Source organism: Salmo trutta, chromosome 32, assembly GCF_901001165.1.
Source record: "Salmo trutta chromosome 32, fSalTru1.1, whole genome shotgun sequence".
Classification (NCBI taxonomy): domain Eukaryota; kingdom Metazoa; phylum Chordata; class Actinopteri; order Salmoniformes; family Salmonidae; genus Salmo; species Salmo trutta.
In genome coordinates, this window is record NC_042988.1 from 750407 (window position 1) to 777743 (window position 27337).

Genomic DNA, 27337 nt, shown 5'->3' on the forward strand with positions numbered 1-27337 from the left:
GAGGAAATCTAAAGTTCAATTGAAGAAGTCTCTCAAAGTGCTTCCTTCCACCCCTTCCCATTGTAATTGTATTGCATTTTCCAGGTCTGACTTGTAAAATAAGTATTCTGACCTCAATGGTACTTCCTGCATAAATAAAGGTTTAAAAAATAATAATAAAAAAGTTAAATGCTGACTCATACTTTTCCTGACATATCAGATATGCAGACACATACCAGTAGGCTAGATTAAATACTAACAAACAAGGATCCAACATTGTTTATTAGGGTTTGGATGGTTGTGAAAGATTTATCTCACTGATACTTTAGTATTACTATAGGTGTTGGTTATGTATACTGAACAAAAATGTAAACGCAACATGTAAAGTGTTAGTCCCTTGAGCTGAAATAAAAGATCCCGAAATGTTTCATATGCACAAAAAACATATTTCTATCAAATTCTGGCCACAAATTTGCTTACATCCCTGTTAGTGAGCATTTCTCTTTTGCCAAGATAATCCATCCTCTTGGCAGGTGTGGCATATCAAGAATCTGATTAAACAGCATGATCATTATACAGGTGCACTATAAAATGTGTAATTTTGTCACACAACACAATGCCACAGATGTCTCAAGTTCTGAGTGAGCGTGCAATTGGCATGATGACTGCAGGAATGTCCAACAGAGCCATTGCCAGAAAATGTAATGTTAATTTCTCTACCATAAGCAACTTCCAATGTCGTTTTAGAGAATTTGGCATTAAGTCCAACCAGCCTCACAACCACAGACCACGGGCAACTTCTCCAGCCCAGGACCTCCACGTCCGGCTTCTTCACCTGCTGGATTGTCTGAGATAGCCACCCGGACAGCTGATAAAACTGTTGGTTTGCACAACTGAAGAATTTCTACACAAACTGTCAGAAACCGTCTCAGGGAAGCTCATCTGCATGCGCGATGTCCTCACCAGGGTCTTGACCTGACTGCAGTTTGGCGTCGTAACTGACTTCAGTGGGCAAATGCTCACCTTCGATGGCCACTGGCACGCTGGAGAAGTGTGCACTTCACGGATGGTTTCAACTGTACCGGGCAGATGGCAGACAGAGTGTATGGCATTGTGTGGGTGAGTGGTTTGAGGATGTCAACGTTGTGAACAAAGTACCCCAGGGTGGGGTTATGGTATGGGCAGGCATAAGCTACGAACAACAAACACAATTGCATTTTATTGATGGCAATATGAATGCACAGAGATAGCGTGATGACATCCTGTGGCCCATTGTCATGCCATTCATCTGCCACCATCACCTCATGTTTCAGCATGATAATGCATGGCCCCATTTCACAAGGATCTGTACACAATTCCTGGAAGCTGAAAATGTCCCAGTTCTTCCATGGCCTGCATACTCACTAGACATGTCACCCATTGAGCCTGTTTGTGACGTGCTGGATCTACGTTTACGGCAGTGTGTTCCAGTTCCCAGCAACTTTGCACAGCCATTGAAGAGGAGTGGGACAACAGGCCACAATCAACAGCCTGATCAACTTTATGTGAAGGAGATGTGTCGCGCTGCATGAGGCAAATGGTGGTGACACCAGATACTGACTGGTTTTCTGATCCACGGCCCTACTTTTTTTTTAAGGTATCTGTGACCAACAGATGCATATCTGTATTCCCAGTCATGTGAAATCTATAGATTAGGGCCTAAATAATTTATTTCAATTGACTGATTTCCTTATATAAACTGTAACTCAGTAAAATCTTTGAAATTGTTTCATGTGGTGTTTATATTTTTGTTCTGTGTAATTATTACCTAGAATATGTGTTATTCCAGAGGACAATTTGCACGGGCTTAGTTTTTCCAAACTGCCCGTCATTTTTTTTCTCCATTCAAATGTACTTATGACGGACGCCTGGAGGTTTTTAAACATGAAGGTATTTCAACATAATGTGTAGATGATAATAAGCTACACTGATAACTCTTGCTTGGTGTCCTCATATTATTTAAATTGAGGAAGGGTGATCATAATCATTATTTTAGCGACGTCCCTACTAATGAAAATGCCCCCCCATCCTGCTGATATGTGCTGCTAAGCAGTGCATTTTCACTTAAGATGCGTTTACGGATGAGAAAGTGAACTTGCCATTTCCAAAAAGTTTAGCTCACTGGGGAATCAGGGATGACCTGCTTTGCGAACTATTGCCTACATCAACAGTCAGGGTCTCATTAAATAGGGCTAGGCACAATAGTTTTTTATTGCACATTTAATTAAACGGACGCATTTGGCAAGGTTCAGCTTCAAATAATTGGCACAAAACAAAATTATTCACTGTGAAAGTTGATAAATGTAGGCCAGTCATATGAAATGTATGCACAGCACTTTGTTTTAAGCATCAATTTATATAAAGCAGTTTTTGTTTTCTTGCACAAACTGCGAGCAGCACCTGTCAAACACAGGGATGGCAATACGCAAAGGACTAGTATTATCAGAGGACCTTGGAGTTACCCGACAAACATTTTTTTTATTTTCTTGCTGGAATTGGTACTCTCCCGCCATGTAAAAAAATAACTGAAATGGCAGATTCGCATGCGACTAAAATTACGATGTGGTGTTTTGCGCTCGTGCAAATAATTACATTATCCGACCTCCCCCAGTAAAACTAATCCCTCCCGAATATGGCTTTTATGTCAAACTCGGTAATTGTACATTCAGAGTTCTAAAACTCTTTCTGATAGGCATTAAGTACACCGATACATTTCCTCACAGCCGTACTGCCTTGTAAGTATGTTGGAAAGAGGGATAGGCAAGGTCTAACATTCCACCAGAGTTCATTAAGTTTCCTTTCCATTTGATCTCTGCTGAAGTGGGCCATCTGGCTAACTGATCGGCTAATCTCCCCATGATTTATGTGGCAAGGAAACTGAGGACTTAACTAAGGCTCTGAAGGCATTGATTACTGACCTGGTTAATTGGCGAAACTCACTGATAAATTGAGATGGGGCTTATTGGAAATGTCAAATCAAGCGCCTCATTTGCATTCATGATGTATGGTGTCTATTACAACTTTTGCCCAGGCAGCACAAACTGACACAAACTGTGATAGAGAAGGGCTGGGACTTTTGCCTCAAATTTGTAACTGACCATCTGTCCTTCCGAGCGGTTGGCTCGCTTTTGAGATTCCACTTTTTTGTTCAACAAGGGCTAACATTAGTCTATCCATTGAGCTTAGCTGACTTTGGTTGAATAGAGGACAAGTGCTATGCTGTTACTCAGGGTCAATACTCCTATAGGAGTTAAGGTAACGAACAGTGTTGTTACAATTACACATAACATGATAAAAAGATGTTGACGATACCTGAATGTTTTAGGTGCCCCTCATCGAACAGTGTGTCGGTGGGAAATTGATAGAACTTTCACGGTGTAATTTTGCTGCACAATTTCCCACAGTGTAGAAATGGAGGAAGCATGTTCAAATGGAGCATTGTTGTTGTCATGACGATTGTAGGTGGTGGTGTTGACTGGAGTTATTGTTGTGGGATCTCCTTTCGTCTCAGGAAGTTAGTTCCACACAACCTGGCTCACAGTAAAATTTTATTGTATATACAAAACAAATTCTCATTTGGATCAGTAATGTATTTAACAAAGTCACAGACTCATCTACTAAAACTACAATTTGCTCTCTATCTATTTGGTATCCATAGAACATCTTTGTTGTGAAGCATGTGGTGCTTTGGTGACCGACTGGGTTCAAACTTGGGTATCCTGCATGCCACAAGACTTTGTAAGACCACTAAATGAATGTCTAGACATTGGCTTGGGGAGCTAATTTAAGTCTTCAGGTCTCAGGCAAGGTTACCAACAGTGCACAGATGTAATTTCAACATCTAGTTTTGACTTTCATTTGGTTGAGTGAGTTGTCAACTAATGTGAAATCAACAAATGCCACAACGTCATTGGTTAAAAATGTAGGTTAAAAGTCCTTACGTTGATTACTTTTTTCAAATCGAATCCGTTTTCCACATTGATTCAGCGTCATCACATTACATTTTTTTTGTTGAAATGACATTTGTTGATTCAACCGGTTTTTCCCCACCTCTGTTCCATTTCACCCCACTTTGACCTCCACTTCCCAGAGAACCATCTGGGTCATGGCACCAGGTCTTATGTTAGCCAGCTGAGCTAAAGCCTAGGTATGAGCTCAGGGAGCTACCATAAGTCTTCAGGTCTCAGGCAAGGCTACTCACATAAACGTGGTACACAGTACCACCTCCGAAACACTTTGGCATATATTGTTGCTTCATATGAATGTAGTCAGGAATTACGTAACACTTCAGAGCACAATGAAACTGAAGATACGTTCAACGTGAACAACTGTATATAGCCAATTAAACACTAGGCACTGCGTACCACTAAATCGCTGCTCTACAGCTATACCTAAACTCTGTAAGAAGATATCGGCACTCAAAATGTTTTATCAGCAAATAAGCACCTTCTAAAACAGGTGGGGGTCAACATATTAATGTTAAGTTCTCGTAAATGCATCTATTTATATCAATGTTAAGCAATTCACATGTATCCTAATTAAAACACTGTAGATGACTGTAGCTGTTCATGTGCTGCGATAATTACGTAGATGATGTGAAATAGTGTGCTGTCCATGTGGTTCAAGACTTAATCGTAATTTCATGGCACATTTCCATACAGGATTTACCTCCATTTTACCCAAAAGGCTCAGACTTTCTGTTTCGATCTATGCGGGCCGGCACGCATGTCTCACTGGGCCATGCCTCCGGCGGACCTGCTGTCTCTTGGGGCCAAAGCCAGGCCAATGGTACTTTTCAGCTGCCATTTACATAACAATGGCTAACCGTGAATCTTAACACCTTCTCTCAAAGCAACTGTTTTGATTATGCAGAGGTTGTTGATTCTGCTCTTCACAAGTCCTCACTGTCAGCCCTAGCTATGGTAACACAATTTCCCATAGTATAACACAAGGGTGTACTGTATACACTAGTGTAACACTGATGTTACAGTTGAAAGCAGCATCAGTGTACTCTAGCCACTCGCCGTTGTTTCCCCATTTAATTCACCATCCAGAGCCACCATTTGATCATTATCTTATCTTGGCATGCTCAGCGTGAAGACCCCTGTACTTCACTACTGTTTGTAAAAGCCTCAGCAATGAGCACCCATCTACATCAACCAAGTTCAATCATGACAACCATTTTCATTGTTTGATCACGCGGACTGGTATTTAGGATATGTTCCGGGTTGCCTCAGAATAAAATTGTAGTATACACTGACTCGTTGACTGAGTTCATCAGGAAGTGAATAGAGGATGTTGTTCCCACTGTGACGATTAGAACTTGTCCAAACCAAAAAAATGTGGATAGATGGCAGCATTCGCACAAAACTGAAAGTGCGAACCACCGCATTTAAGCACGGCAAAGTGACTGGGAACATGGATGAGTACAAACAGTCCAGCTACCTTTCATAAGGCAATCAAACAGGCAAAATGTCAGTACAGAGACAAAGCGGAATCGCAATTCAGCGACTCAGACATGAGATGTATGTGGCAGGGACTCCAGACAATCACGGATTACAAAGGGAAACCAGCTGGTGGTAACGGGGTGAACAGGATGTCGCGGACACCATGCCTTGCTCCCAGACAAGCTAAAAGCCTTGGCTCGCTTCGAGGAAAACACAGTGTGGCCGACACGGGCCACCACCACTCACGAGGACTGTGAGCTCTCGTTCTCCGTGGCCAATGCGAGTAAGACATTTAAGTCTTGTTAATCTTGTAAAGCTTAACCTTTGCTGTTAACCTTTGCAAAGCTGCCGGCCCAGACAGCATCCCTAGCCATGTCCTCAGAGCATGTGCAGAGTGTTTACTCAATCTCTCCCTATCCCAGTCTGTTGTCCCCACTTACTTCAAAATGTCCATTATTATTCCTGTACCCAAGAAAGCGAAGGTAACTGAACTAAATTACTATTGCCCTGTAGCACTCACTTTTGTCATCATGAAGTGCCTTGAGAGGCTAGTTAAGGATCATATCACCACAACTGCACCGTTTGCAACCGCAGGACTCTCCAGAGTTTGGTGCGTTCAGCCCAATGTATCTCTGTGGGCACACTGCCTGCCATACAGGACATCTACACCAACCGGTGTCACAGGAAGGACAAGAAAGGACCTCAGCCACCTGAGCCATGGCCTGTTCACCCCGCTACAATCTAGAAGGCAGAGACAGTACAGGTACATCAAAACTGGGCCAGAGAGCCTGAAAAACAGCTTTTATCTCCAGGCTATCAGACAGTTAAATAGTCACCATTAGCCGGCCTCCAACCAGTAACCTGCCCTGAACTTTAGTCACTGTTACTAGCCGGCTACCACCCGGCACTCAACCCTGCACCTTAGAGACTGCTGCTCTATGTACAGTGGGGAAAAAAGGATTTGATCCCCTGCTGATTTTGTACGTTTGCCCACTGACAAAGAAAGGATCAGTCTATAATTTTAATGGTAGGTTTATTTGAACAGTGAGAGACAGAATAACAACAAAAATATCCAGAAAAAAGCATGTCAGAAATGTTATAAATTGATTTGCATTTTAATGAGGGAAATAAGTATTTGACCCCCTCTCAATCAGGTAACGAGCTGAGATTAGGAGCACACTCTTAAAGGGAGTGCTCCTAACCGCAGCTTGTTACCTGTAAAAAAGACACCTGTCCACAGAAGCAATCAATCAGATTCCAAACTCTCCACCATGGCCAAGACCAAAGAGCTCTCCAAGGATGTCAGGGACAAGATTGTAGACCTACACAAGGCTGGAATGGGCTACAAGACCATCGCCAAGCAGCTTGGTGAGAAGGTGACAACATTTGGTGCGATTATTTGCAAATGGAAGAAACACAAAAGAACTGTCAATATCCCTTGCCCTGGGGCTCCATGCAAGATCTCACCTCGTGGAGTTGCAATGATCATGAGAACAGTGAGGAATCAGCCCAGAACTACACGGGAGGATCTTGTCAATGATCTCAAGGCAGCTGGGACCATAGTCACCAAGAAAACAATTGGTAACACACTACGCCGTGAAGGACTGAAATCCTGCAGCGCCCGCAAGGTCCCCCTGCTCAAGAATACATATACATGCCCGTCTGAAATTTGCCAATGAACATCTGAATGACTCAGAGGACAACTGGTGAAAGCGTTGTGGTCAGATGAGACCAAAATGGAGCTCTTTGACATCAACTCAACTCGCCGTGTTTGGAGGAGGAGGAATGCTGCCTATGACCCCAAGAACACCATCTCCATGTCGATATAGGACTCGTTTTACTGTGGATATAGATAATTTTGTTTCATCCAGCATCTTCACAAGGTCCTTTCCTGTTGTTCTGGGATTGATTTGCACTTTTCGCACCAATGTACGTTCATTTTTATACGTACATATACAGTTGAAGTCGGAAGTTTACATACACTTAGGTTGGAGTCATTAAAACTTGTACATCTACTAAGTAATTTTTCCAACAATTGTTTACAGATAGATTATTTCACTCTATCACAATTCCAATGGGTCAGAAATGTACATACACTAAGTCGACTGTGTCTTTAAACAGCTCGGAAAATTCCAGAAAATGATGTCATGGCTTTAGAAGCTTCTGATAGGCTAATTGACATCATTTGAGTCAATTGGAGGTATACCTGTGGATGTATTTCAAGGACTATCTTCAAATGCAGTGCCTCTTTGCTTGAAATCACCATCGTTATGTTTGGAGGAAAAAAGGGGAGGCTTGCAAGCCCGAAGAAGACCATCCCAGCCGTGAAGCACGGGGGTGGCAGCATCATGTTGTGGGGATGCTTTGCTGCAGGAGGGACTGGTTCACTTCACAAAATAGATGGCATCATGAGGCAGGAAGATTATGTGGATATATTGAAGCAACATCTCAAGACATCAGTCAGGAAGTTAAAGCTTGGTCGCAAATGGGTCTTCCAAATGGACAATGACCCCAAGCATACTTCCAAAGTTGTGGCAAAATGGCTTAAGGACAACAAAGTCAAGGTATTGGAGTGGGCATCACAAAGCCCTGACCACTATCCTGTAGAATATTTGTGGGCGGAACTGAAAAAGCGTGTGCGAGCAAGGAGGCCTACAAACCTGACTCAGTTACACCAGCTCTGTCAGTAGGAATGGGCCAAAATTCACCCAACTTATTGTGGGAAGCTTGTGGAAGGCTACCTGAAATGTTTGACCCAAGTTAAAAAATGTAAAGGCAATGCTACCAAATTAATATCAAGGGACCTAGCATGTGTCAGGAAAACATTCCCTGCCCCATTACACCACCGCCACCAGCTTGTTCCGTTGACACCAGGCAGGATGGGGCCATGGACTCATGTTGCTTGCGCCAAATCCAGACTCTGTCATTTGCATGATGCAACATGAACCGGGATTTGTTGGACCAGGCAAGGTTTTTCCACTCCTCAATTGTCCAGTGTTGGTGATCGTTTACCCACTGGAGCAGCTTCTTCTTGGAGTGGAACCTGGATCCTGGTGTAGTCTGCTGCAATAGCCCATTCGTGACAAAGACAGACGAGTTGTGCTTTCCGAGATGCCGTTCTGCACACCACTATTGTACTGTGCCATTATTTGCTTGTTTGTGGCTCGCCTGTTAGCTTGCATGATTCTTGTCATTCTCTTTCGACCTCTCATCAATGAGCTGTTTTCGCCCACAGGATAGCTGCTGACTGGATATTTTTTGTTGGCCACACCATTCTCAGCAAACCCTAGACACTGTCGTGTGTGAAAAGCCCAGTTGGCCGAATGTTTCTGAGATACTGAAAGCAGAGCCTGGCACCGACAATCATACCACGCTCAAAGTCGGCTTAGGTCACTTGTTTTGCCCATTCTAACATTCAATCGATCAGTAACTGAATGCCTTGATACCTGTCTGCCTGCTTTATATAGCACGCCACGGCCACGTGACTCAATGTCTGTAGGAGCGAACCATTTTAGTGAATGAGGTGGTGTTTTTTAGTTTAGTTTATTAATTCGACCACTTAAAAAAAACAAGCACACATAAAACTTAAAAGCACATTAATAAAATAAAAGCACATTAATAAAATAATCGAGGATAACACAATAAAGTCTGGGACTTATTTCCATTGTGGTCCTCTTGAGACAAGATGGCTAGACAAGACATTAATAAAATAATCGAGGATAACACAATAAAGTCTGGGACTTATTTCCATTGTGGTCCTCTTGAGACAAGATGGCTAGACAAGATCAAACACAGTATGGAAGTGAAATAATAAAACAAAAACATAGAAGAACATATATCTCATTCCAGTTACATCATAGGGGTTATTCATATTGGCACAGAAGACATCAAACATATTTTTACTTTATTTTTAAAGCTGTCCAGAGAGGACGTTGTTTTTATAGGCAGAGACAACTCATTCCATTCTGAGGCTCCAGTATACAAGAAAGTACCTTTCCCAGCATTACTCCTGAGCCTGTATAAGCACACATCAGCAACACCTGATCTGGTGCTGTGATTGTGTGCATCCCTAACACGAGGAAAGTAATCACTTAGATATCTGGGCGCAGGACTATAAATACTCCTGTAAACCAAACCTAGTCTAATCTGGGACACCCTAGCCTCAACAGGCAGCCAGTTTAGTTCCTGAAAGCAGCTCCTGCCTATGTGAGTACGTGGACTCACCTTCAATACTACCCTGATCAGCTTATTCTGGGCTATCTGGAGCTTCCCCTTCATAAGTTTAGATAAGCCCCCAAACCAGGAAGTACCAGCATAGTACTTGTATCTAATAAACTGGCCACTGAGTGTATATTTATATTCCAGACTCTGACATTACTTGTTCTAATATTTATATATTACTTAATTCCTTTATTTTTTTTATTTTCATTTTGGGGTTTGTGTATTGTTTTGTATTAAGTATTACTGCACTGTTGGATCTAGGAATATAAGCACTTCGCTACACCCGCGATAACATCTGCTAAATATGTGTACGTGACCAATAACATATGATTTGATCAATCAGCACAAGGCTCCCTGAAAAAAGACTACTCTTAAATTAGACCGAGAAATACAAATGAAAAGACAGAGTATGAAGAGTAGCGTAATGAATGTATTTGAAAATCCCTCATTAATATGCTTCAAAGCAGCATGGAAAGAAAGGGAATGTGGAAGTCGGGTATAAATCATGCATTGTCTCATTGCGTTTCATTTGATGAGTGCACCACCGGCCAGGGTTGTATCAAGTGCGGTTATCCCTGCTTAATCCTTCTACAGAAAGAGCAGATTCAGAAAAAAACTTTAAGATAGAAGTCTCATTTTGTCAGCTGTCATGTCGACGTATTGAGACAGATAGAGAGCCTTAAAAGGACTTGGGACACAGCCGAGATAGATATATATCTACAGTGTTGTTACAGTCTTTATGTCCTCTGAATGCTCCGCACAAAACATACAGTGGGTCCAAAATTATTGACAGCCTAGAGAAAGATGAGTAAAAATTATAAAATCATAAATAGTTCAAAGACTGAGCTATAAAAAAAACTGGGAAATGTTATAATTTTAAACTAATGCAATTGCTCAAATAATAAAATTGTGTTTAACAAGCAACATTTGTTTCTCTCAAAAAGGGTCAAAATTAACACCCCTGTTTTCAAAAGCTTTCAATACCTCACCTGACAAGGATAACGGCACTGAGCCTTTTTCTAAAATGTTTTATGAGATTGGAGAACACATTGGGAGTGATCTTAGATCCATACAGAATATTTCCAGATCCTTGATATACTTAGTCTGCGTTTATGGACTGCCCTTTTCAATTCAAACCACAGATTTGATGCAGAGATGGCCATTGCAAAATGTTGATTTGTGGCCAATTAACCATTTATTTTGGGATTTTGATATGTGCTTGGGGTTATTGTCTTGCTGGAAGATTCACTTGCGGCCAAGTTTCAGCATCCTGGCAGAGGAAACCTGTCACTGGTGTTGTCAGGAACTCAAAGCAGCAGGAAGGGTGAAGTCAGGCGCAGGAGACCAAGGTCCGTGAACACACGTTTTAATAGGCAACAGTCCAAAACTGCCAACAACATGTAAGGCAGGGCGAAAAGACAATAACAGTAAGAGCCCGAAAACAGAGTAGGGGCGCAGCCCAGAAAACTCATATGCCTTAACACACAAAAATGCAGAGGGAATGCCTAAACCCCAACCTAACCAAACCAGACAAAAACAATCCTGCACAATCCCCAAACCTAAACAGAGAGACTAAATAACCCCCCCACTAACGATCTAACACAATACAGGTGCAAACATAAACCAGACCTCACCAAAAGAAAATGAAAAGAGGATCGGTGGCAGCTAGTAGGCCGGCGACGACGACCGCCGAGCGCCGCACGAAAGAGGAGAGGCGCCACCTTCAGTCGACGTTGTGACAGGTGTAGAGAGGAGTAGGCAGGAGGCAGTCACAGGTTTAGAACTACTGAATTTATTTAAGCACCATAGAACAAAGCTGGACGAAACCCAAACGCTGTTGTGCTCAAAATATATCTTCATAAACAAAAAGGCACAGGGCGAACCCAAAGTACAAAATATAAAGTACTCAGGAAATAGTAGGAGAGATTACTCTCAGGAAAACAACTAACATTTATAATGACCGACAAAAACAAATGGCAGAGGGAGTATATATACAGTGATAGAGTGGGGATTGGAACCAGGTGTGTGTAATGATGACGAGACAAGTTCGGGGTTGATGAGTGAAGGGCGTTTGCCAGCATTGAGTTCCCAAATACGAACGAAGCAATAGGCAGCACCCACATTGCCATTAAAGCACCATCCCAAAATGAGTTCAGCTATGTGAACAGAAAAGGCTTCCACTCACTTAATGTGCAGGTGATGTGCAAGAGACGGTGCTGAATGTGGTGGCCAGGTGCAATGTACAACCCCTTCGTTCTGCAGAAGAACAATGTTGGTCTATATGCCTACAGGAGGGAGCTGTTGAGGATGGATGGCTTATTGGTGAGTGTTGCCTACTACTTTGAAGTATATTTGCCATTGCTAAAGCAACTTGAATTGTCCTGATGGTCCTCTCTTTGTCGCTGTGTTTAGATTTTGACTGGTCAAGCCGCAACTGATCGAGCCAAATAAAACCTTTTGGTTGTTCGCAACCTCTGACACTAGCACCTCTATTTCAGTAAATAAAAAAACACTTTTTTGGTTGCACCGTTGTATTTCATGGTACGCATTGTATATTCCCCACAGGCTTTAAAGGGATGATTTTGACCATATATGGTTAATTAGGTTGTGCATGAGCACTGAGGCTGAGAACAATTGGTATTTATCAATGGTGATGATCGTAGGATTGTTTGATGCATTTTCTATGCCTATGAACATTCTAAATTCGGTCGTAAGTAGTATTTAGAATAATTTATATGCAATATTGATAAATAGGCCCCTAAAACACCCAAACACATTTACTTGATGAACAGTTCAGATACAAAGTTTGGTAACAGAATGACAGTAAAATCTCCCTCTTTTTTTTGTTGAACCTTTATTTAACTAGGCAAGTCAGTTAAGAGCAAACTCTTATTTACAATTATGGCCTACTGGGGAACAGTGAGCTAACTGCCTTGTTCAGGGGCAGAACGACATATTTTTACCTTGTCGGCTCAAGTAATCGATCCAGCAACCTTTCGGTTACTGGCCCAATGCTCTAACCACTAGGCTACCTGCCACCCCAAAGTTTTATTGCTAATTTCTAGCAATTCTATCCATTTTGCCATGGGGTGGAGAATTTGTTTTTCTGTTTTAAAGCTAATTTCCTGCAATTATACACATTTTGCCATGATGTATGCAATGGTAATGATATGAGTCAAAGTGACCAACAAAATCAATGGGTGCCCCCTGCAGGTCAGGGCCCCAGGGTCGTTATTTGGCCATGATTACTACAACTTTAGTTAACTGGCTAGACTAACTTACTGATCTAAAAATTGTTAGCTGACATGGCTAATTGACTGTCAGCGACTGACAAAACAAGAGAACTGCTGATGCACAACCAAATGTCAAACTTCTGTATTCTACTACTTTAACTCTTAACAGTAAGTTGAGTTGTTTACATTTTAATAATTTAGCAGACGCTCTTATCCAGAACAACTTTCAATCAAATTTTATTGGTCACATACACATGGTTAGCAGATGTTAATGCGAGTGTAGCGAAATGCTTGTGCTTCTAGTTCTGACCACGCAGGAATATCTAACAAGTAATCTAACAATTTCACTGCAACTACCTTATACACACAAGTGTAAAGGAATGAATAAGAATGTGTACATATAAATATATGGATGAGCAATGGCCGAACGGCATAGGCAAGATGCAGTAGATGGTATAGAGTACAGTATATACAGATGAGTAATGTAGGGTATGTAAACATTATATAAAGTGGCATTGTTTAAAGTGACTAGTGATACATTTATTACATCAATTTTGTTTTTATTAAAGCGGCTAGAGATTTGAGTCAGCATGTTGGCAGCAGCCACTCAATGTTAGTGATGGCAGTTTAACAGTCTGATGGCCTTGAGATATAAGCTGTTTTTCAGTCTTGGTCCCAGCTTTGATGCACCTGTACTGACCTCACCTTCTGGATGATAGCGGGGTGAACAGGCAGTGGCTCGGGTGGTTGTTGTCCTTGATGATCTTCTTGGCCTTCCTGTGACATCGGGTGGTGTAGGTGTCCTGGAGGGCAGGTAGTTTGCCCCCGATGATGCGTTGTGCAGACCTCACTACCCTCTGGAGAGCCTTGCGGTTGTGGGCGGAGCAGTTGCCGTACCAGGCGGTGATACAGCCCAACAGGATACTCTCGATTGTGCATCTGTAAAAGTTTGTGTGTTTTTGGTGACAAAAAGAAGGCACATTTCTTCAGCCTCATGAGGTTGAAGAGGCGCTATTGCGCCTTCTTCACCACGCTGTCTGTGCGGGTGGACCATTTCAGTTTGTCCGTGATGTGTACGCCGAGGAACTTAAAAAACTTTCCACCTTCTCCACTACTGTCCCGTCGATGTGGATAGGGGGGTGCTCCCTCTGCTGTTTTCTGAAGTCCACGATCATCTCCTTTGTTTGTTTGACATTGAGTGTGAGGTTATTTTCCTGACACCACACTCCGAGGGCCCTCACCTCCTCCCTGTAGGCTGTCTCGTCGTTGTTAGTAATCAAGCCTACCACTGTAGTGTTGTCTGCAAACTTGATGATTTGAGTTGGAGGCGTGCATGGCCACGCAGCCATGGGTGAACAGGGAGTACAGGAGAGGGCTGAGAATGCACCCTTGTGGGGCCTGGGTGTTGAGGATCAACGAGGTGGAGATGTTCTTTCCTACCCTCACCACCTGGGGGGTGGCCCGTCAGAAAGTCCAGGACCCAGTTGCACAGGGCGGGGTGAGTGAGTGCATACATTTTCATACTAGTCCCCTGTGGGAACCAATCCCACAACACTGGTATTGCAAGTGCAATGCTCTACCAACAAAGCTACACGGGACTGAGTCCCTTACAGCCAGGGGATCTAAGTGACCGCTTATGTCACATATGCCTGGAGGCGGACCTGATTTTAACCAAAAACCTGGTTGCTTCTGCCAGGAGGCTGACATCTGTCCGCAAGTGGATCTTCCAGCAAGACAATAACCCCAAGCACACATCAAATCCACAAAGAAATAGTTAATTGACCATAAAATCAACATATTGCAACAGCAATCTCAGTCTCCGGACTTGAACACCTTCAAAAACCTGTGGTTTGAATTGAAGAGCAGATGAAGGTATGGGGGAATGGTCTAAGATCACTCCCAAATTTCTTTCTCTGAGGATTTTATTAGTAGTAAAGAATATAATTTCCCAATTTTCTCCAACCCTGTCGTGGAGTCAGGGACTGGGTCAAATAGAATGTCTTCCTAATGGGGATTTTACAGTGCCTTTAGAAAGTATTCATACCCCTTAAAAGGCGTCCCGCTAGCGGGACAACTTCCGGTGGAACTGGAGGGCGCACATTTCAAATAAATAATCATGGAAATTATGAATGTTAAACATTTAGGTACATACAAGTGTCTTATATCGGTTGAAAGCTTACATTCTTGTTAATCTAACTGCACTGTCTGATTTACAGTAGCTATTACAGCGAAAGCATGCCATGCGATTGTTTGAGGACGGCGCCCCACATCAAAATATTTTTCCACCGGCACAGGTTTCATAAAGTCACAAATAGCGATTAAACATTCACTTACTTTTTGAAAATCTTCCTCTGATTTGTTATCCAAAGGGTCCCAGCTATAACTTGTAGTTTCGTGTTAGAATCCTTCTTTATTTCCCAAAAAGTCAGTTTTGTTGGCGCCATCGATTTGAATAATCCACTCATTCACCATGCAAAGAAAGGAGTCCAAAAATCTACCCCTAAACTTTGTTTCAACAAGTCAAAATGCGTTTCTATTTACTCCTCAGATACCCTAAAATGTAATCAAACTATAATATTTCTTATGGAAAGAAGTATGTTCAATAGGAAACCGAATTTAGTAGGTTCTTCTTGGCGCACGCAAACATGGATTTCCAAGCCGGTGTCCTTGTACTAAAACTGTTACTTCATATTCATTATTAAAGTTACAAGCCTGAATCCTTGAACATAGACTGCTGACACCCAGTGGAAGCCATAGGAATTGCATCCTGGGAGCTAGAATTGAGTGTACTGGCCATTGGAAGAGCATGGTCTCTCTCTCAAAATAATTCTGGTTGGTTTTCTCCTACCATATCTATTGTGTTATACTCTCCTACATTATTTTAACATTTCTACAAACTTCAAAGTGTTTTCCTTCCAATGGTACCAATTATATGCATATCCTGGCTTCAGGGCCTGAGTAACAGGCAGTTTACTTTGGGCACGTCATTCAGACAGGAAGTGAAGAAAAAAGGGGCCAAGTCTGATGACCCCTTAACTTATTCTACATGTGTGCTACAGCCTGAATTAAAAATGTGTTAAATATCTCACCCATTTACACACAATAACCCATAATGAAAAAGTGAAAATGTGTTTGGGAATTTTGGCAAATGTTTTGAAAATTAAGTACAGAAATATCAAATTTACTTAAGTATTCACACCCCTGGTCAATACATTTGTAGAATCACCTTTGGCAGCGATTACAGCTGAGAGTCTTTCTGGGTATGACTCTAAGAGCTTTGCACACCCGGATTGTACAATATTTGCATGTTAGTATTTTTTTTATTCTTCAGACTCTGTCATGTTGATCATTGATAGACAGCCAAGTCACAACTGTAACTAGGCCACTCAAACATTCAATGCCATCTTGGTAAGCAACTCCAATGTATATTTGATGTTGTGTTTTAGGTTATTGTCCTGCTGAAAGGTAAATTTGTCTCCCAGAGTCTATTGGAAAGCAGACTTCACCAGATTTTCCTCTAGAATTTTGCCTGTGCTTAACTCGATTCCATTTATTTTTATCCCCCAAAAAATCCTAGTCCTTGACGATGACAAGCATGCCCATAATATGATGCAGCCACCACCATGCTTGAAAAGAGTGGTACTCAGTGATGTGTTGTGTTTGGCCCAAACATAACACTTTGTATTGAGGACATAAAGTTAACTTATTTCCTTTTTTTTATTGCAAACAGGTGCAACTTTTGGAATATTTTTTTGTTCTGTACAGGCGGCTTTTCACTCTGTCATTTAGATTAGTATTGTGTGGGGTAACTACAATGCTATTGATCCATCCTCAGTTTTCTCTTATCACAGCCATTAAACTCTAACTGTTTTAAAGTCACCATTGGTCCCCATCTACAAATCGTTGCCCGAGGCATTGGAAAACCTCCCTGGTCTTTCTGGTTGAATCTGTGTTTTGAACTCACTGCTCAACTGAGGGACCTTACAATTATCTGTATGTGTATGGTACGAGGATGAGGTAGTCATTCAAAAATCATGTTACACACAATTATTCCACACAGTGAGTCCATGTCACTTATTATTTGACTTAAGTACATTTTTACTCCTGAATTTATTTAGGCTTGCCATATCAAAGGGGTTGAATACTTATTGACTCAAGACATTTCAGCTTTTCGTTTTTAATTAATTTGTTAAAATTTCTAAAAACATAATTCCACTTTGACATTATGGGATATTGTGTGTAGGCCAGTGACACAATTCAGCCTCAAACATCTTTTAGGACAGAACGGGCTCTGGTGTAATATACCAACAGATAGCCTGTAGTCAAATATTTTCTACATTTCATCACGTTTTCACAAGCCTCATGCTTTTCATTTAATTGGATTATACAAGTGGTTTAGGTGATGGGTTGGGTGATCTGCATAATGAGAAATTAGGTTTCCAAAATTGAAACCGTGACCTGAAATAATCTGTATACACAATGTGTATCATTATGAACTGGCACTGAACATTAGATGAGTCTTTGTGTTCCAGGTCAAGTCCTATTCTTCCCATATCTATAAAGCACATCATAATTGTTCTCCACTCCCTGCCTTCTACTCTTCTCTCTCCACCACCCTCTCCATCCCCTTCTCTGTCCTGTAGCCCTGCATGAGGTCCTGTCCGCAGGCAGAGACTGTCTGGTTGCGGGGGACTCATGCTCCAGCGATGAGACCTGCAGCCCACGTCTGCGGACCCTGCGTCAGTGCGTGGCAGGCGATGGCAGCATGAAGCTGGGCCCCGGGGCCCGGAGCCAGTGCGCCAACGCCGTCTCAGCCCTGATTTCCAGCCCCCTGCATGGCTGCCAGTGCAAACGGGGCATGAAGAAGGAGAAGAACTGCCTCAGCATCTACTGGAGTCTCCATCAGTCTGTCATACACGGTGAGCAACTTAGCTCTGTCATTTGTATCGGATGGGATGGCGGCCAAGTCCATTTATGTAACACAGGTTACAGATTTAACTCTCTACCCACAACACAATCTGGCTGATGCAGCTTAGTCATGATGCCTGGCACATAGTCAGTCATCAGTCACCACACCTGGCGTCACCGTGTAACAAATTACTGAAGGTCCTTGGAGAGGGGGAGTATTTGCTGTATTAATAACCTGCAGGAGTCATAATAAACAACTACAGGAAATGAACAATGTGCAAGTCCTGTTCATTAGCTCCAAAGGGATACAGTGCCATTACTGTGTCATATAATGTGTCATTCCGTATCCCCTCAGGACTCAACCTGGTAGAGAGTTACCCTTACAAAGCCATGGAGAGAGACTACGACTCCGTTCGTCTGGCCTCCATCACGGCTGGTAAGTACATGGACTTCGGTTTATTTTGATCTTACCGCAACCTTTTGACCATGAGCCAGAGGTTTCATGTTGAAAATAACCCATCTTGTATCTTTTAGGTCCCCCTGGAGGGCAGCCTTAGGCATAGAATAACCCACATTGTATCCTGAAGGCATAGTTAAAAATTAATACAATTAGCATCATAAAAAATTTCATGTTTTGCTTCCAAGCATCTCATTTACATCTGATTTAACATTTCATTTGCAGGAAGAGAAGTACAGAGGAACAATGAATACCCGTAAATAATTATTTAGGTTTCTCAAGACGTTTACTACTTTTAAATGGCAAATTCCCTCAAGACTGTATGTCTGAATGGGTTTTTTCACTTATAATGAGATTATTGTTTCATGCTTTGGAAATTGAAATTAGGATCAAATGTCCTAAATAGGCTCTAACCATCAAATATATCTACCCATAACTTATATATTTGTTTGGTTATTTGAAGAGGTTAGGACTACAGTATGACGGTGTGCCTCCTCAGAGGAAAGAATGCAATGCATTCAAACAAAAAATACCACTAACCTTAGAACAAGAGAGGAACTTGATTATCCATCTGTATTCTTTCAACATGTATCACTGATAGGTGATATAGCATTTACCCCAAATGTTTTGCTTGGTCATTCTCGTCTTATTCTATGCTACTGATTCCTGGTTCCTCCTATTCCTTGCGCCAACAGACTCTGAGGCCAACGTGGCGACGGTGAACCGTTGCCTGGATGCAGCCAAGGCATGTAACGTTGACGACCTGTGCCAGAAGCTCCGCACAGAGTACGTATCTGCCTGCATCAAACCCTTGGCCAAGTCAGGCCTCTGCAACAAGGCCAAGTGTAACAAGGCCCTACGCCGGTTCTTTGATCGCGTCCCTCCAGCCTACACACATGAGCTGCTTTTCTGCCCTTGCACGGACAAGGCGTGCGCCGAGCGACGCAGGCAAACCATTGTTCCCGGCTGCTCCTATGAGGACTCAGACAAACCCAGCTGCCTCATACAGATGAGTATGTGCAAGGGTGACTATGTGTGCAGGTGAGTTAGAAGCTCTAATAACACAACATACTGTTAATGTGTAATGTACTGTACCCATGTATGTACTTTTCTCTTTTGGGACATAGGCCACAATGAGCTACTACCACTTCTTTCTGGCAACATATTGTGACTCGCTCCGAGAGGTTGATTTCTGCCAGCTCATCTCTCACAGCCTTGTACACTCACAGTGTAAGATGTATAACATTGGCTCCCAAACGTATTTTTGCTTCTACCGAAAAACTGTTGATATTTATTGTGAACCACCAACTCAACAAACCAATGCTTCAACCCAGTCTTTAGTCATGATTTTCATGACCCAGACAGTACCAGCTGTGACCCAACAGTGGGGATGTGACTGATTATTTGGGAACCACATCTGTATCAGGTCAGACAAACCGAACAAGCAATCAACAAAATGGTTCAGTATTCTACCCCCAAGCTGTCTACCAACATAGTTTAGAACAACCCTGAGAGTCTGCTGGATGAACACATTAAATATTTTACGCAGATCAAATGTAAGATGGATTAAAGTTATTGCTCAGTGCGATCTCTTGTCATGACCATTATTTCTACTTCCCCCTTTTCTGCTCTGTGGCTGTACTAATGATTCTGGATTGTGGAATGAAATAAATAAAATAAACAAATACCCCTCACTGCAGTATGCCACATAGCCTTACACATAAACTTAGCAAAAAAGAAACGTCTTCTAACTGTCAACTGTTTATTTTCAGCAAACTTAACATGTGTACATATTTGTATTAATATAAGATTCAACAACTGAGAAATAAACTGAACAAGTTCCACAGACATGTGACTAACAGAAATGTAATAATGTGTCCCTGAACAAAGGGGGGTCAAAATCAAAAGTCACAGACAGTATCTGGTGTGGCCACCAGCTGCATTAAGTAATGCAGTGCATCATCTCCTCATGGACTGCACCAGATTTGCCAGTTCTTGCTGTGAGATGTTACCCCACTCTTCCACCAAGGCACCTGCAAGTTCCCGGGCATTTCTGGGGGGAATGGCCCTAGCCCTCACCCTCCGATCCAACAGGTCCCAGACATGCTCAATGGGATTGAGATCTGGGCTCTTTGCTGGCCATGGCAGAACACTGACATTCCTGTCTTGCAGGAAATCACGCACAGAACAAGCAGTATGGCTGGTGACATTGTCATGCTAGAGGGGCATGTCAGGTGAGCCTGCAGGAAGGGTACCACATGAAGGAGGAGGATGTCTTCCCTGTAACGCATAGCGTTGAGATTACCTGCAATGACAACAAGCTCAGTCTGATGATGCTGTGACACACCGCCCCAGACCATGACGGACCCTCCACCTCCAAATCGATCCCGCTCCAGAGTACAGGCCTCGGTGTAACACTCAATCCTTTGACAATAAACGTGAATCCGACCATCACCCCTGGTGAGACACAACCGCGACTCATCAGTGAAGAGCACTTTTTTGCCAGGCAACGTTGTTGCAGGTGATGTCTGGTGAGGACCTGCCTTACAACAGGCCTACAAGCCCTCAGTCCAGCCTCTCTCAGCCTATTGCGGACAGTCTGAGCACTGATGGAGGGATTGTGCGTTCCTGGTGTAACTCGGGCAGTTGTTGTTGCCATCCTGTACCTGTCCCGCAGGTGTGATGTTCGGATGTACCGATCCTGTGCAGGTGTTGTCATGCCTCCTTGCAGCATGCCTAAGGCACGTTCACGCAGATGAGCAGGGACCCTGGGCATCTTTCTTTTGGTGTTTTTCAGAGTCCGTAGAAAGGCTTCTTTAGTGTCTTAAGTTTTCATAACTGTGACCTTAATTGCCTACCGTCTGTAAGCTGTTAGTGTCTTAACGACCGTTCCACAGGTGCATGTTCATTAATTGTTTATCATTCATTTAAACCCTTCACAATGAAGATCTTTGAAGTTATTTGGATTTTTAGGAATGATCTTTGAAAGACAGGGTCCTGAAAAAGGGACGTTTCTTTTTTTGCTGAGTTTACTAGTAAGGTACCAAATTCATAGCACAACCCTATCGTTCACCAGTGAAAACCATTGCATAAAACAATCTTTTTTACCATCGTTGTAATTTGTGTCCAGCCGTTGCTCGCTACTAAACAGTGCTAGTTGTATTGGATCTGTGTAGGTCCCGTCTGGCTCAGTTCCAGTACGACTGCCAACCAGCCGAGTCGTCTGCCAACAGCTGCAAGCAGGGGAACTATGGAGCCTGCCTACTTGCCTACACAGGCCTGATAGGTGGGTACAGAGCCTGAGAGCAAATTAAGAAGGCAAACGGAGTATACAAAACATTAAGAACATGCTCTTTCCACGACAGACTGACCAGGTGAATCCAGATGAAAGATATGATCACTTATTAATGTCACTTGTTAAATCCACTTCAATCAGTGAAGATGAAGGGGAGGAGACAGGTTTAAGAAGGATTTTTAGACAATTGATTCTTGAGACAATTGAGACATGGCTTGTGTATGTGTGCGATTCAGAGGGTGAATGGGCAAGACAAAAGATTGAAGTGGCTTTGTACAGGGTATTGCAGTATTTGACAGGCGCACCAGTTTGTGTCAAACCCTGCAGCTTTGCAGTTCTTTTCACGCTCAAGTTTCCTGCGTGTGTCAACAATGGTCCACCACCCTAAGGACATCCAGCCAACTTGACACAACTGTGGGAAGCATGTTCCTTAGGAATGTTCCTTAGGAAGGTGTTCCTAATGTTTGTTCAGTGTATATACAGTTGAAGTCGGAAGTTTACATACACCTTAGCCAAATACATTTAAACTTAGTTTTTCACAATTCCTGACATTTAATCCTAGTAAGATTCTCTGTCTTAGGTCAGTTAGGATCACCACTTTATTTTAAGAATGTGAAATGTCAGAATAATAGTAGAGAGAATTATTTATTTAAGCTTTTATTTCTTTCATCACATTCCCAGTGGGTCAGAAGTTTACATACACTCAATTAGTATTTGGTAGCATTGCCTTTAAATTGTTTAACTTGGGTAAAACGTTTCGGGTAGCCTTCCACAAGCTTCCCACAATAAGTTGGGTGCATTTTGGCCCATTCCTCCTGACAGAGCTGGTGTAACTGAGTCAGGTTTGTAGTCCTCCTTGCTCGCACACGCTTTTTCAGTTCTGCCCACAAATTTTCTATAGGATTGAGGTCAGGGCTTTGTGATGGCCACTCCAATACCTTGACTTTGTTGTCCTTAAGCCATTTTGCCACAACTTTGGAAGTATGCTTGTGGTCATTGTCCATCTGGAAGACCCATTTGCGACCACACTTTAACTTCCTGACTGATGCCTTGAGATGTTGCTTCAATATATCCACCTAATTTTCCTGCCTCATGATGCCATCTATTTTGTGAAGTGCACCAGTCCCTCCTGCAGCAAAGCCCCCCACAACATGATGCTGCCACCCCCGTGCATCACAGTTGGGATGGCGTTCTTCAGCTTGCAAACCTCCCCTTTTTCCTCCAAACAAAACGATGGTCATTATGGCCAAACAGTTCTATTTTTGTTTCATCAGACCAGAGGACATTTCTCCAAAAAGTATGATCTTTGTCCCCATGTGCAGTTGCAAACTGTAGTCTGGCTTTTTTTATGGCGGTTTTGGAGCAGTGGCTTCTTCCTTGTTGAGCGGCCTTTCAGGTTATGTCGATATAGGACTCGTTTTACTGTGGATATAGATCATTTTGTACCTGTTTCCGACAGCATCTTCACAAGGTCCTTTGCTGTTGTTCTGGGATTGATTTGCACGTTTCGCTCCAATGTACGTTCATCTCTAGGAGACAGAACTCGTTTCCTTCCTGAGCGGTATGAACATGGTCCCAAGATGTTTATACTTGTGTACTATTGTTTGTACAGATTAACATGGTACGTCAGGCGTTTGGAAATTGCTCCCAGGGATGAACCAGACTTGTGGAGGTCTACAATTTTTTTTCTGAGGTCTTGGCTGATTTCTTTTGATTTTCCCATGATGTCAAGCATAGAGGCATTGAGTTTGAAGGTAGGCCTTGAATTACATCCACATTTACACCTCCAATTGACTCAAATGATGTCAATTAGCCTATCAGAAGCTTCTAAAGCCGTGATATAATTTTCTGGAATTTTCCAAGCTGTTTAAAGGCACAGTCAACTTAGTGTATGTAAACTTCTGACCCACTGGAATTGTGATACAGTGAAATAATCTGTCTGTTAACAATTGCTGGAAAAATTACTTTTGTCATGCACAAAGTAGATGTCCTTACCGACTTGCCGAAACTACAGTTTGTTAACAAGAAACTTGTGGAGTGGTTGAAAAACGAGTTTTAATGACTCCAACTTAAGTGTATGTAAACTTCCGACTTCAACTGTATGTCCTAATATGCAGTACACATAAGGACCTCTGAAGGCAGACTCTGAAGTGTAAAGGCTGTTATTACGCTTTGAGAAGTGTCTTTGATGAAATGTAGACTTTGTTTTATGCACCTGCTCAAAGATTGGCCATTTCTTTCATGTTTCAAGAGCTTCCTGTGGTGCACTTCAGCCAACAAACATACAATTGGCATTTTCATTCCTGGTCTGTATTTATTAAGCACTTAAACTCTCCATTCCATTTCAAAACTTGGGAGAGAAATGGCACACAAACACTTCCAACTGTTTTCAAAGAAAGCGCAAATTAAAGTGTCTTTGACTCCATAAAAACGAGCAACAGACAGCTGCAAGAATTACCCTCAACACACTTGTACTCATAGCTGCATTTTTGCTCATTTCTTGAATAACATCCCCACTCACATTTGTGCGATTGAACTGTGAATTGCAAATAAGGTTCATAAATGTTTCAGGTTGCATAATAGTCTTATAACAATGGGTCTTTCGAGGGAATTAATATTTGATACTAAACTGAGAACATATTGTTTCTGCAGGCAGTTCGATAACTCCCAACTATGTGGATAACTCCACATCTAGCGTGGCCCCATGGTGCTCCTGCTCTGCCAGTGGAAACCAGAGAGTAGAGTGCTCCGACTTCCTGGAATACTTCACCAACAACGTCTGTCTCAGTGAGTGGCTCCCATCAAGTCATCACAAAAATCAGTCTCCAGTGACTTAGCCTGCATCCCAAATGGCCTAGTTTTGACTAGGTTCCATAAGGCTCTGGTCAAGAGTAATGCACTATTTAGGGAATAGGGTGGCATTTGGGATATAGCCTTAGTGTAGTGTTGTGTTCACTAGGCACACAATGGAGGAAAACGGCCCAAGGTACTATTGGAAACATTTTGAAACCTTTTGCTATGGTATTCCCTAATGAGCATGTTACACTACCCAGGTTTATAGGGGAGAAGAACAAGAGCAACATCTTCTTGTATCTCAAGATGCCCTATAAAATATTGTTCTGTATTTTCCAATGGTAAATTATATGGGACGATTTACTCCATGAGTTCTGGGGATTTTACCCTTCAGTTTTTTTGTCATGTCTCTCATATGCTGTCTCCCTTTGAGGAATGATTTATCCAACATCTCAAAAACAACACTTTGGTTTTCCATTAATTGGTCTACATAACAATGCTTTTGCAATTACAAAAAACCTTCACAGAGCTACCATTGAAACCAAGCATAATTAGATTTGTTTAATTATCTGTTGGATTGAATGCAGCTTTTCTCTTATTTCCAAATGTTATATATTGGGTGATGTTACTCCTCGTTCATCCTAGCCTATTTGCATTGATGTATACCTGTGCCAAAGGACTACAGCAAATTGGGCTCACTAGGAGAAGTAATTTGACTAGGGGAACATTTTATACAATGAGGCAGATATGTCCCACAGCAGTTAGTTACCTGTAGGCTCAATAGCAGTGAACGATTGTGTTAAATAGAGTTATCTCCTCTGTGGGAAAATTACCAGTCAGAGTATGATCTCGTGCTATTTCTTTCTCCCTTTCTCCCTTTCTTCCTTTCTTTCACTCTCTCGCTTTCTCGCTCCTCTCTCTCTTTCACCCCTCTCTCTCTCGCCCCTCTCTCTTTCTCATTAATCATCCCCTTCATGCCGTATCCTTGGTAATTCCACCTGGGTGTTCACAGTGCCTTTCCTGAGTGAAAAGGAAATAGAATCACAGGGCTAACCTAAAGTAATAACATTTATTAATTCACCCCAGCTTATTGGCTTATGCATACATTCCCGTTTCAACAGTTGATGTAAATATTGGCTGATAATATGCAACTTGTATAGAGTTCCTTATGGAGACCATTTGTGTCGATTACAGACTTAATAACCATAATAGCACAGTAATAGTAATGTTACTACATGCAATGATTGTGTAATATCTCATGTTGGGAGACAAGTTAGTTTAACCTTCTGATGGTGTAAGCAAATGTGTGATATGTTCATGATCCATCTTAGAAGATGAAGAGTGCCTTCAACCGCATGACCCAGACATTCATTTTTGGCTTTATTTTAGGAGCTTCATGCATCGTTGTGTGTGACTCACTCACCCTGACGGTCATCCATTTCTATTCCAATCTTGCGCATGCCCTTTCTAATAATTAATCATCCTTATTATTGACTTTGCTACAGTGTTTTTCATCTCACCTGTTTAAACAGACAGGGGCTATCTTCCTCCCGGGTAAATCTAGTGCCATCAGATAGCAACCTGTCCTATGGCCTGTCCTCTCCATGACAAAATAGGACACAGAGCGAGGTCTCAGACTTGTTTGGCCGATGCCACTAGTCTGTGAGCTAATGAGAGGATGTGGAGAGACAGGTGCAGTTGGGGAAACATGAAGAGAATACTGAGTATTTTTCTTCTCCACCGAGCAAATCCAAATTGGTCCGAGCCGAGCCGCTCAGGCAGAATGCAGAATGAGTCCTGTGCAGTAATTGAATGTGGCCGTGATTGAAAATTCATTAAGACGTATCATGTCCATTTCGGGAGCCTCAGGTAAATTGTCTCCTCTTCTCACACTGTGCCTTTTCTCATTTTGTGAAACAGGGAATGCCCTCCTGGCGTTTGGGAGCGGGACAGACGTGATGCCCACGTCCAGCGAATCGGGACACCTCAGCCCAGCCACTGGCAGAGAGAGTCATGCCATCAACCCTCTGCCTGCTACTGTAGAGACCACACGGAACATTCCGGAATCAATTATTCCAACACAGGTGTGGTGATTGTTTTGTTGATTGTTTCATCAGGGTCAGAGATAAAATGGAATATAATAGATCGTTTTTCAGGTGTTTGTACAGTATTTCATCTAAAGAAAGAGTTGCCAGGAGGTAATACCTTTGCTATTAACTCCCACCCGATCACCTTTGACACATCGTTTAGAAATTTCTGAATGATAATGCATAGCTTAGTTTTGGCCCTCGGCAGTGAATAATACCTACCTAGTTTTGTTATGTTTCAGGCTAACCATGTGGGGCTACAATGTTTTTTGTCACATTGATCTCTCTTTCTCACCCTTAGGCCAGCGGAAACGACCAATTGCGGAGAGATTCTACCCTCCCATCAGATGGGCTCCCAAACTCTGCCCCCGCACTTGGCCTACTGCCTCCAACTTCCTTTACTGGCCTTTTGGTCCTACCTCTGCTCTTATATGGTCACTAAATGAGGAAACACTGCCAAGGACCACCCATAAAGCACGAGGATTTGGTCACAAATTCTGGATACATTTTTGTCTTTAGCATATAGGCTACTCCTTCTCCTAAACATATACAGCATAGTCCTTTTCCTATTTTTTTGTGTTAGGGGTTCAGCTGCACTTGCAAGTCCCTTAGGTGTATGAATTGGAGAGACTGAGACAGATTGAAACCAATCTGTATACTTGTACATTGTTATCGCTTCGAGTCAAGATGAAAGTACTTTTTTGTGGACTAACCTACCATCCAGCTAGCCAAGCACAAGACTGAATTGTAAAAATGCCATCGGGAACTACACGGTTATTCTTTAAGATCTATATATAAACGGAAAGCTCACGAGAAACGGACTCTAGTGAACAGTCTTTATTTCGTACTCAACTGCACAAACTGATTGGAAAAGACCC

At 42.3% G+C, this 27337-nt stretch overlaps 1 protein-coding gene across 1 annotated transcript; it reads left to right on the forward strand.

Moving 5' to 3' along the window:
* The first annotated feature begins 4727 nt into the window (after positions 1-4727).
* LOC115170642 (GDNF family receptor alpha-4-like) lies at positions 4728-27337 on the forward strand. The gene is made up of 10 exons (XM_029726890.1): positions 4728-4806; positions 5644-5748; positions 11883-12008; positions 17563-17838; positions 18183-18263; positions 18980-19325; positions 21461-21570; positions 24232-24366; positions 26293-26456; positions 26761-27337. Exons 1-10 carry the CDS (start codon positions 4728-4730, stop codon positions 26899-26901), a joined length of 1563 nt encoding a protein of 520 aa, XP_029582750.1. The 3' UTR covers positions 26902-27337.

Coding starts and splice junctions, on each gene's coding strand:
- LOC115170642 (XM_029726890.1), top strand. CDS start 4,728: ATGCGGGCCGGCACGCATGTCTCACTGGGCCATGCCTCCGGCGGACCT. Junction 18,264..18,979: donor TCTGGCCTCCATCACGGCTG/GTAAGTACATGG, acceptor TTGCGCCAACAG/ACTCTGAGGCCAACGTGGCG. Junction 19,326..21,460: donor AAGGGTGACTATGTGTGCAG/GTGAGTTAGAAG, acceptor GGATCTGTGTAG/GTCCCGTCTGGCTCAGTTCC.